General features: G+C 35.6%; 1 protein-coding gene across 3 annotated transcripts in view; it reads right to left on the bottom strand.

Annotated features, from left to right (window-relative positions):
* Positions 1 to 1,324: 1,324 nt before the first annotated feature.
* Positions 1,325 to 12,579, bottom strand: part of LOC135221778 (proton-coupled zinc antiporter SLC30A1-like) — a 335,667-nt gene continuing 324,412 nt past the window's right edge. Inside the window, exon 9 of one of the 3 annotated variants that reach the window (XM_064259622.1) lies at positions 1,325 to 9,291. In XM_064259622.1, coding sequence (XP_064115692.1) covers positions 9,142 to 9,291 — 150 coding nt within the window. In that variant the 3' untranslated portion in view covers positions 1,325 to 9,141. The remainder of the gene's footprint in view (positions 9,292 to 12,579) is intronic. The other 2 variants (XM_064259624.1, XM_064259623.1) reach the window with 2 other exon arrangements.

Consider the following 12,579-nt stretch of genomic DNA (forward strand, 5'->3'; position numbering starts at 1 on the left):
ATTGTTCTATTTTTAACTGGATCCAACTATGCTGGAGAGATTTTCCCCACACGTGAAAACCTCAGGTTTGTTAGCAGCGTAAAATAAAATTGAGAGATAAGTGAATATCCTTGGGACACATCTACAGCTCCTAAAATATCACTCCAAATAACAAATTGTATAGAACAGAAGTTGTTCATGTGCCGAAATCTACCCGAAAAGTCACTTACCTGACCAAATTACACGAATTTGCCATTTGCTAATTTTTGCTGCAGAACAATTTTTTCTAAATACCCAGTTGAGAAAGGGTACTAAGTAACCTCAGTGAGGCCCATGTCAAACTGGCCAGAAGGTAGTCAATCACCCACAAGTGTTTCAGACCTCCCATTTCCCAGAAACTATAGAGAACACTTGCTTGAACTCCCAGGAAACTATTAGTGATAGGCCATCTGGAATTCTCAGCTTCCTCCCTTGGGAGAAAGGTGAGGAAGACAAGGAGGAGGTAGTGGAAGGACAGTGCTTGCACTTTCCCCGGGTCTCGCTTTCCTCCTCTGAGGAGCTTGCAGTAGTTGATGGCCTGGGACATCTTACACGGGAAGGAAGACCACTAATGGAAATAAGACAGCAATGAGCTCCTAGCTACAGCAGGGGACATTGCAAGGGTGGTCATAGTAGATGTAGCAGGCAACAACCAAAGTTACAACATCAGCAGACTTCAGAGACGATGCTATAAGAGTAGCTGTATTATCCCACACATCCTCCAATACCCACCTCTCTTCACCCACGAAGAAGTGTAGTACCTCAAGAAGGAGAAGGGAGGTCTTTGGCATTGAAAGGAAGAGGTACACTAATGCTTGAAGGCTACCTCCAATACCAGGAGCCTCCCCACATGCTGTTGAGTCTGAAGGGATGGTAAGAATGAAATAGTATGAATCCGCATAGGAAAAGAAACCAGTAACAAAAAACGAAGGCACAAATTCAATTCAACAAAGAAATGTGTGCAGCAAAACATTTTCACATGATGGCAAGCAAAGCAAAAGTGGCTAGTTACAGTAGGTGAGGGAGTGGTATTTCCCATTCACACCCCATAACAACCAGTTACTGGCTTTGTTAAGAACTTCAACCACATTCCAGCTTGAACAGAGGATACTCCTATATAAAAGGCAACAGTATGTATTTTAATGGACGAAATATTATTAAGGCAGTTTACATTGAAATAAGTTACAGAATGAGAGATGTCAAGTATTAACTCAATTTGTAATCCAAGTGATTTTTAATAATGTTCCTTCAAAGGACCAAACATATAAGGCACCATAAGTCTTCAAAAGGGGCCAAAAACTAAATGTAATTCTCTGCTTATATTTAATCCCTTTTTAACACGGTTCAAAACTGAATATCCCGAAAGCTGATGCTTACACTGACATACAATATCTATCACATTTATCCTCAAAAATGTACAGTACGATAATTATGGTGTGATACACTGAATGTGTCAGTCAACTGGTTTTACCATTAAAAAAAATTACTGTATACAGGTAACCAATTTGCTTGATACACACAGCAGTTCCAGCCACACCCTGAGGTAACGTTTTAGCATAAAGATTTATCCTATTGCTCCAAGGCTATTTTCATAACAAACCCAAGAGTAATTTCTCAAAAGTCTATTACATTTGGCAATGAATGAAATTTGCATTTTTAAAAAATAGGAATAAAAGGCATGCAAATGTGACAGGAATAATATATACGATACATATTAATTTTTAATAATGAAATTTATAAAAATACCACCCTGGATAATGAAGAAAAAGAAATCGCCTCACTACATTTAACTTAAGGTTTTTACATTAACTTTCAGCAAGTGAAAAGTTGAAAAATTTTAAAGAACTACATTTTATCAGTCAAAACATGAACTCAAAGGAACAAGTGAACACTGAGTTGATCCTCTCATTTGCTATCGGTGTTATGTCAGGATTTCGTTATTGGAGTTGGAAGAACGACCTCACCATTCTTCTGTCCGGTGCATTTTCTGCCTAAATTCCCTTAAGATCCAGGCTCATTCTCCTTGATCTTATAAGTTTTCATGCTGATTTTCATCCTATCACTATACCTACGTGGATCACTAACTGCTCTTACTTACCTTCTCATCACATCCCCAAAAACAATCTCATCTTGCGGCTCTTGGTGTAATTTCTAGCCTCTAGATCTCACTGCTTAGCAGCTTCCTCACAAGTAAAATGAACTTCTAATGACTTCCAGGCTTAAATCACAACAATATGCAGTCTCATCTCTTTAAATTCAATTTTCTTTGCATGTGAATATCTGTGGTATAGAGAATCACAAGCCTTAGACACATCAGTTTTCATGGTTTGCTATTGGGATAGTGCTCTTATTTACCATTAGTCAAAGAATCTCACCATTTTTACCAGGATGTTGCTGCTCTCTCTTTATCCATTACTACCTTCCTAATACATACCAGCTGCATGTGTTGACAAGTTAACAGACAGGTTCTACCATCCATCCACAAAGCCTGCTATTCTGCCGGAGTTTTTTTTTTTTTCTCATCATTGTTTGCTCTTTTTATACATATTGGAAATTGAAAATCCCTCATTCTAGTGATACTTGGCAATCCAGACCATCTGAAACATCAATGACTGACTCAATGGAGTAAAAAGACAAGGGGTCCAAGGTACTCAGTAAAAAATTTTTTTTTTTAATTAAAGCTTAAATTCGTTTATGTACACTCGACAAGAAAAGTGAAGATACAGTTTTCATTAGCTTTCGTTCATCAAATTTCCCATTTGTTTTTACTAAAAAGACATAATATCGCTAAATTTACTTTAGAACATGAAAATACACTGCAAATTATATCATAGAAGTTAAAACTGCAAAACAAAACCGTTCAGATACTTATAAACACGATATATGTCCGAAGTAATTGGAATTTCTCAGATGGATTCATTCATAGAGATCTGGTAGATAGAATGTGAATTTCTGTTTGTAGTACTATGTATCACAACGACAATATTTACTCGTTTTCCTTCATGAACGGTGATATTATTGCATCATCGTAAGTGGTGAAAACAATTATTTTAGTTTCTACAAACTCATGTTTGTATTCCAAAGCTATAACAGTTAGCTGATGTCAATGGCAGTCAATGTTCCGACAGCTAAGAGCGTTTTCTATGATGTGAGGTGGAGCCCTAGAACTTCAAGTGGAAAAGCGCAAGTCACTGGATACTGGCTTATGTAACGGATTTCACACTTTGATTACTTTGACGTTGACATTGATCGAATGCTAGTTGCTCTTTGCAAAGATACTGTCTTTAAACATAAATCTTTATCAAGGTTAAAGTAGCATGTCAGCTCAAAGATTATCTGGCTATATGCTCCCATTACAAAGCAGTTTGTAGTAGCCTACAGCCCTACACGACTGTATTTCTTTGCCACGAGGCAGAAAGATCTCCCAGCACATCAACATTTTTTGCACGATATAAAACTAATTGTCTGCGCAATACATATTGAGTTATTTGTGGTAATGAATATTTTTACTTAACACACTTTTTCGTGAATGATTTGTGGATGAAAACCGATTTTCATAAGTACAGACTATACCAAGAGGGCAAGAATGACTGCAGCCTGTATAAAATTTTCCACATCTTTTTACAATCTTTGAATGCTACGGCAACTGTCGAATGAAATCAAGATTAGGGTATGAATTTCTTAGAGAATTAACTTGAATATTATGATCCTTCAAATTTTATCTAGCATAGTGCAGCACGATCTCGGCAGTCATATCACCCTGTTTCCCAGGTATCTATGCACCGACTCAGTGCTCTTTCCCCCGTCACAAGTCCGTCACCAATACTCACTCTCTCTCTCTCTCTCTCTCTATATCTACTTCTAAAACATACCTTAAAAATATATATTACCACTCAATCTCCCAAAGAATATATAATGAAATTAAGTACAGACAGTCCCCTGGTTACGACGGGGATTCCGTTCTTGAGACGCGTTGTAAGCCGAAAGCTAAAACTCTTACATTCTAGTAATATCCAACAAATTGGAAGTCTCTAGCACAATATTTCGATTTATGGTGAATTTATGAAAAAAGGGATTTTGACGTAGGAAAAATCTATTTCTGGGCGAGGGGGAAGCCGTGTCGCCCAGTGAAATAAGTCCGTTTAGCGTTATTTCTAGTAAAATATTGCTATAATACCAGAGAACTGCTAAATTGGACATGTCCTTACGTCCACGCGGTAACTCTTCCAAAAAAAAATCAGAAATTTTTTCGTCCGATAGTTGTAATGTTTGCACCATTTTAAATTAGCTGTTACATAAAGTTTTATATATGAAAATGTGTGCAATTTCATGTAGAATACAACAATAAACAACCCATGGTTGTAGCTTTTATCAGTTTTGAAATATTTTCATATAAATAACGATAAGTGCCAAAATTTCAACCTTCAGTCAACTTTGACTCGACCGAAATGGTAAAAAAACGCAATTATAAGCAAAAACTATTACATTGTAGTAATATTCAAATATTTACCTTTATTTTGCAACAAATTGGAAGTCTCTAACACAATATTTTGATTTATGGTAAATTTATGAAATAAACTTTTTCCTTACGTCCGCGCGGTATCTTATTTTTTTTTGTCCGATTGTTGTAATGTTTGCACCATTTTAAATTAGCCGTTACATAAAGTTTTATATATGAAAATGTGCACATTTTCATGTAGAATACAACAATAAACAACCCATGGTTGTAGCTTTTATCAGTTTTGAAATATTTTCATATAAATAACGATAAATAGAAAAAATTCGTCCTTCGGTCAAATTTAACTAGACCGAAATGGTCGAAAACTGCAATTGTAAGCTACAACACTTACAGTCTACTAATATTCAATCAATTACCTTCCTTTTGCAACAAACGGGAAGTCTCTAGCACAATATTTTGATTTATGGTGAATTTTTTAAAACATCTTTTTTTTATGTCCGCGCATTACGAATTCATGCATCCTTTTGTGATAATATTTTCTCTGTGTTGCCTTGATAGTTTTACAATGTGTTATATACCAAAATTATCACAATTTAGTGTACAATACAAAAAAAAAATTAACTCGTTAGCTTTAACCATTTTGCTTACAGCACGATTTGTATACAATTATATATGAAATTTTTTTTGTGATGTCATATATCCCAATATTTATATATGATAATGATATTTTTTTTCATTTCTGATGGTTGCATACTAAACTTTAGGCAATGACAAAAAAAGGAGCCAAAAATGAACTCTTAATCTTGAAAACTAAGCGTACTGTGATTTTTTGAAAAAACATTTTTTCCGCTTTTACGAGTGAGCGCCGCCGGCATACGGGAGACGATTTTTAAAATACCGCTTCGGCGTTTAAGGGGTAATGGAAACCTATAAAGCAACAAACGCTATGATTTTGAAGCTCTGCCCCCTTTCTAGAGTTGCCAGGTGCGGCATTATTGAACAACATATGTCCGAAGATTTAAAAAAACTGTATCTTAACTTTCCTTGCCGAGTGTACATAACTGGATAAGCAAGGACAAACCGAGTGCCATATAGTACCTACTTCAAAGAGCAAAGTAATGATTTGTAATGGAAGAGATGTCTCTTTCACTGTCAAACTCATTCTTTGACTGTGTAAGTCCCGGATGATTATCCTACTATTATTACTATTACTACTATGTACTATGCATTATTATTATTACTGAGCTAGCATTTTTCAACTTAAGGGCTGGCCCAAGAGTTTGTTCTTCATAAATATATAAGATCATGATTAAAGGACTTACAAATCAATAAAAATGTACCAATTATTAAAAGACCATTTTAACCAGACCACTAAATTAACATATTAACTCAAGGCTGGCCTAAAAGGATTTGTTCTTAATAAATATACTTAATCTATTTAAATATATAACGACAATAAAAATTTAATGAAAATTGGTCCTTCACAAGATATTTTTGATTTTAAGTGTTATACATTCTTTGCATTTGGGATTGGGTTATTCATCAAATATCCATGGGTCAACAAGTGTGATCAATTTGAACATGGATAAAATTACAGAACTTTAATACAATATTCTTTTTGGATTGAAGAACATGACAACCATGCTGTAAGTTCCATTTCTTATCACCTGATTAATTACTACCTAAATGTGTCTACTGATAAGATAATGGATCATAATGTAAAAAGTCAGTGACAAGAATAGCTGTCCGTGCTGCTCATAGTTTTTGGAATAACTACTTATCACCATTTCTATTCGCTTACTGCCTAACAAAGCACACCCAATGTATTTCAACATGAATAGTACTGGCTTCATGTAATTTGGATAATAAAAACTTAATCTATTGGATAAAAGGATTTAAAACTACATATAATACTAAATGAAGATTTGGAGCTAGGCATAAATTGTATAATGGGGCCCTCATGCTCTGTTGTATATTGATCATGATCATGGGTATGTAAATGTCAAGTTTTGCAACAAATTTGGGAGTACAAATTCATACTTTCCCAACCATCAATGGAAGGGAAAGCTTGGCACTCAGTTTGTCTGCTCTTAACCAGGTGTGTGGTGGGCCTCGAGCTAGAGCAAAATTGAAAGCCCTATAATTAATATAAGTGATGAGACTTCTACAACGCTATATGGTATGGAGACCCTTTCCACAATAACACAACTTAGAGGAACTGTAATACTATAGAAAATCAACACAGGTTCAACGGTGGTTTCTCATAGTTACCCTTATTTTATCACTATTTTAGATAACTGGAATAGTTTCAATTAAATTTTTATTTCCTATCAGGAATAGTTTCAATTTACATTTTTATACCATATCATAGTCAATAATATACTAGTAGTAAATGAAATTTGTTTACAAGATCCTATAAAACTAACTTTTTCAGAAGATGGTAAATATATAACAAGAACCGTGAATATTCAAGCTGCAGGAAAGGAGAATTACTCTTGAGTTTGAAGTACAAACAGCCTACATATTACCTTATGACAGGTTTTACATAAGCAGCCAGAGGGAAAAATATCTCACAAAACTCTTACACCTTAAATATAAATTTAAGATAACACTTCTCTTTACAAGAGAAAAATAAGAAACATCAATAAACAATTAAAAATATAAAACAGCTTTGGTTAGTCTTCAGAAACTACATAAATAATCTGTCTTTATCAAAAGTTTTAAAAATGTCTACCTAAACTAAGTTTTATGAGGCACAAGGTCAGGTCAGTGTACAAAGTGCTTATTAAATACATGGGCAACACTGTACTGAAAAAAATAAACAAAAAGTATTTGTAATTTATTATAATACCCATAACTTCATCTTCTGTTGTATCACTTCCAACAATATCCATTCACACATAAATTACAAATACAACAAAAAATATATCAAAATACGGCATTTATCTCTTCCACTTAAATATGAGTTCCTGCCTGATACTCATACTGTAATCCTCTCTTACTTTCTTGCAACTCTCAGGACTAGTTGTATTATGTGGTTCTGGCCTGGCCAGATCCACCTATCTTAAGTTTGGTCCAATGTGTGGCACAAAACACAGTTTTCCCTCACTTCAAGTGAGATCTGTCTTATGTTCAGTAGTCTGGATAGCTTTCTATTCTGTATATGTACATGAAAAGTAAGTTCACTATGTTCAGTATTAAAACTGCAGGTGTTATTACACCTGCCACTTATCCTTTAATAGTCACATGAAAGCTATCAATCAACAGAAGCTATTCAAGAAGAGCAGGCTAATCAAAAGAAAAGAAATACATCATTATGTACCATATCATACCTTTGTTAGCAACAAAAACAACGATATGGAATGCCACAAGTTTGTTTTTGAAAAACTAAATGCTTTTCAATGCTTATACACATGAATTGTATAAAAACTGGAGAAACCTACCATATACCTGTATATTATTAGCATTAGGGCAGAAACACTAAGAAATTAATCTACCCAATTCTCCACTTACTATATTATGGCTTTGTTGACACTTTACTTATGTAATCTCCTGTTGGCTAACAATAATCATCCTGAGGCCATTAAAAATTAACACTGCACTTCCTTCTAGCTTCTTTCAACTTGTACAGCATTGTATACCCCCTTAATTACAAAGTTTGTTATCATGAAATTGAACAAATATTGTACAGAATGGCACGTCACCAGCTGATTCCAGAATAATAAGATGTTTCCTTAGTTTTCATTTGTTTTACGTTTTACTGCACTCTGTTCCAAGACATTTCTCATGTACAAATAAATGCACACTACAATTATTGTATTTAATATTTGCAGTACAGTATTTGCCTAGTTTTAATTTTTTACTTTACACAAGATTTCCTAACCCATTTTTGTCATGAAATTTTTAAATTTAGGAAAATTAAAACTTTGAAATAGTCTTGCATTTTGAAATTTTGGAAAATCTAAAATCTTCAGAAAGTTGTTACCCTGAAGTCTGAGAAAATCTAAAATACACATTGTCTTCCTATTCTGAAATTTAAGAAATTGTGCAACCTCCAAACTAATTACGTATGACATATGTGTTGCATTGTTTGCTGTAAAGTTGCTGTCCTTTTCTAAAGAAAAAAAGTGTATACAGCCCCCTTAAAAAGAAAAACAATATAATTAGCGAAGCAGCATACTCTGAATGTGTATTTCCCCAATTGGTTTGGCAGTTGAAGGGTTTGTCTCTTTTTAAAGAGTCTGTTTGTACTTCCACACATCAAAGTGAAAAAACCATCAACATTCATTCATCAATCTTAAATGTGATATACTGCACTGATTATAAATATTTACAATAGCATTGCACCTCACTTATTCAACATTGGTCTTTTTGATCTATAAGCTGTTTAGCAAAATAATAATTCAGAAAAATGTAATAATTATGTTTACTATACAGTATCAAAACGCCATGCTCTTCAACATGGTTTTGGGGCTCACAACCATAAGAGTTTATGAGTAGCTACAGTACAGTATAACTCTTGAAAGTTTTCTCTTATCACATCAGGGATTGTTAGGGAGGATCCTATAGTAATTTGTCCTCAAGGATAGTCCTGCTAGATCCCTGACTGACAGTTACTGTCAGTCATCTGCCGATTCATCTTCCTGGCTAGAGAAGGGCCACTGTCAAACTGATGAGACATGACTGACAGAGGTAGGAACTAGAAGGTAGCCACCTTCCATAGCACCTTCAACAGAATTTTCTGGCTGATTTTCACTGTTAGCCTCCAAGTTAGTGCGCTGACGACAAGTAGAGGTAATGGGGGATGCATCATTCTGAAAGCAGAAGATAAAAGAGTAGTTTTTCTTCAGAAAGATAGCTTAAATGGTATCGGGATGTATACATTTCACAGTCTACATTAAATTACTTGCTCAATACATTAATATTACTTTGATAACACCAGTCCATGTTCTTAATAATGAAGCTCTGAATAGCTATCATGTACTCACATTCTAAAAATATTACTAGTAACAACAGAGGTCTTTAAATCATCCAGTCATAAAAATTAAATACAACATGAAGAAATTAAATATTTTTTCTACACTATTTATGTAACATTTCAAAAATCATCAGGATAAATCATACCAAATAATTTACATAAGCACTTACTACATTAACCTGCACTGTATGTGGAAAAGCACACCAATATCCTTAAATTGCATACCATAAAACTGTTTAGAATTCTAATTCTAAATCTATTACCTAACCCTTTTGGAAAAAGTAACACACCACAGATTTTAACTTAAAAGAAGCTATTCACTACTATGTGAACATGCAGTAGGAATTTTAAGTTATCATAAAAACTGCAACTTTATTTAGCCAAGATCTAAAATATTTAAGTAAATTGAAGAAGCACTATTCCTTATGACAGTCAAGTGGTAATGAAAATATTTTATTTTATTAAAACACATGGCCACAATATGACAAATTTTTGGGTAATTTCTATTTTTCCTAACACAAACCAGAGGTCTTTACATATGGGAATTAACTTTCAGTGAGCTGGAAATCCAGCTGTTAAACTTTTTTCAAGGTGGTTGTGGTAGCAGTTACCAAAGGTAGGGGCTGCCCACCTAGTTGGAGTTCACTTAAATCTACGCAGTTTACCTTTTGGGCCAGGTAAGAGAATAAGGGGTGGTAAGAGGTGGGCCCTTCATGTAAAGACCTCAGGTTTCTATGTTAGGAAAAATACAAATTACTTAAAAATTTGTCATTTGTTCCACAAGAATACACATCATCGGTCTCTACATGTGGGAGACTTACTTTTGGAGGGAGGATTCTAGGCAAATCTCTGAAATGACTGGTAGTTCGGCTCACCTGTGTACTCTCTTCTTGGTCATGTAAGAGCAAAGGAAGGAAACTGTACCTCTGATCTATTGAACAAGAGATGTTCAATCATCAGACTTCTGGGCATTTCAAATTAGGGAAAGTAATATCCATAATTTGAAAAGGTTTGGATGAACCTATAGTGTTGGAGACTATAAAGCTAAGAAACCAACTGGCTTGCTCAAAGTCAGTCCCTCTCTCTCCTTGCTAGAGAGAAGGAAGGATTTCTATCTTTGTACTAATCCAAATAGAACTGAATTATAGATAGGATACTCAGTCATCTAGATCACTTGGATGCATGCCAGTCCACCAAGTGACCGCTCACTGTTCCTCTGTCCACTGGAAGAGGAAGGAAGATAGGAGAAATGGGGGGGGGGGGGGGGGTGTGGGGTGGGGGCCAGTCCCACACACACCTTCTCCTTGCAGCCGCACACCTTAGGCGAGTTGTAACCTATCCCACAAGAGCTGGGTAAACTACATGACTTTTTGAGCATCCACCATAGGATCCAAGGAAAAGAAGTTCAAGGACCTATGGGGAACATCCCAAGGTAGAAGGATATGAATGTGATCTGAGCAATTTCATTCCATTCTAGTACTCCTAGGTACTTGACCGACAGGTTCTTCCTGAATGTGATGGACAGACCGATGACCCTAGCCTTGAAAGATCTTGCCTGAAACATACTGATGTCCTCCAGGAAGTTGTAGAGTACGCTTGTTTGACCATCTCCCTAGTCAGAGAAATGACCATTTGGACACCATCTTGGGCAACACAAACCTAACAAACAAGTCGTTCACATTGGGGTGAAAGACTAGGCGTGTTACTTGCACTGCAACAGAGTAGATGAAAGACACTAGACCATTTTTGTGACCATGGCACTACCACTGAGGAATGTCTATCTTAAATCCTAAGACACTTGAAGGATTAGCATGAACTCTAAGTTCCAAGGAAGGAAGTGTAGGAGCTTGCTACCCTGGTCAGTGTTCTGAAGAATTAAAACTCTCTGGAGGAGAGCAGCATAACCATGACACTGAATTGTGGTCATTGCTACTAAAGGAGTACCTAGCTGGACACTGAGGCTCATGAAACTGTCTTAAGAGCCATACAATATTCTCTCCTCTCAAGTTGTGGATCAACTGATAATTGCAGCAGCAGCAGCAGCAGCAGTACCTACTGCTTACATCTTCACTCCTCACAGGAGGAGTGAAACTACATCAAGTCAAAAGAATTGGAGCTCCTAGACGCTATTTCTTGACTGAGTATGAACCAAGAATAAGTTTTTGGAACTTTAGAGGTGGTGTTTACAGCTGCGTATATCTGTTCAGATAACAAACTAAGGTAACCAACTATCTGTTTGTTTTCATTCTCCTCTCCCCTTGCTAGAGAGAGGATGGGTTTGCTACTGAAAGTATAAAATTGACTGCTGCTATTCATGGACTAGCTATTCACGATTTGCAGACTCACCTATTCACAGATTTTTCTATAGACCATAACATATACCCATTATTCACAGAAATTTCGCCTATTCACAGTATCTTAACTGAGAAATAGTCTCAAATTACAGCATTTTCATATAATTTTCGTGACAAAATGAACTTTCTGTGATAAAACTACACGAGTATTTTAACTCAGTATAAGCATTATTAGAGGGCTTTTTGTGTTTTGGCTATCAAAATAGGCAGTTCAATTATATTCATCAGAAATTATTTCCAGGGTTACGACGCCTATAATGCTGATCTGACAGATGAAATATGACACCAAAAATGCAAAATAATCAATATTTGAAGGTTTTTTTGATGTAAAATGCAATAAGAATGTAGTTTACATAGTTTTCAATGCACCCCAAGCATTAAAAGTAAGGTTTTCTTAAGGTTTTTGATGATATTCCGGCTAACAACGCGTCTCAAGAATGGAACCCCCATCATAACCCAGGGACTGCCTGCACAATAAAAAGTAAAATTGGTGAAAACAGCCATAATTTTTTTCTGGAGTTGGAAAAATACTAATTTTTCATTATGTCGCAGACCCCCGGTGCCTTCTCCTAGACCCCAAGGGGTCTGCAGACCCCAGTTTGGGAACCACTGCTCTTGATAATGCCATGAAACAAGAAGACCCAGGATACTGAAGCACAGGTTTGGTAATGTTAGATTAGCACTAGTTAGGCTAGGCTAAGTACCCAACCACACCTAACCCAACTAATCCCATGTAGAATAGGAGACTACCTCCAAGGTGATGTCGTTAG

The sequence above is a fragment of the Macrobrachium nipponense genome, chromosome 3 (assembly GCF_015104395.2).
Source record: "Macrobrachium nipponense isolate FS-2020 chromosome 3, ASM1510439v2, whole genome shotgun sequence".
NCBI classification, from domain to species: Eukaryota; Metazoa; Arthropoda; class Malacostraca; order Decapoda; family Palaemonidae; genus Macrobrachium; species Macrobrachium nipponense.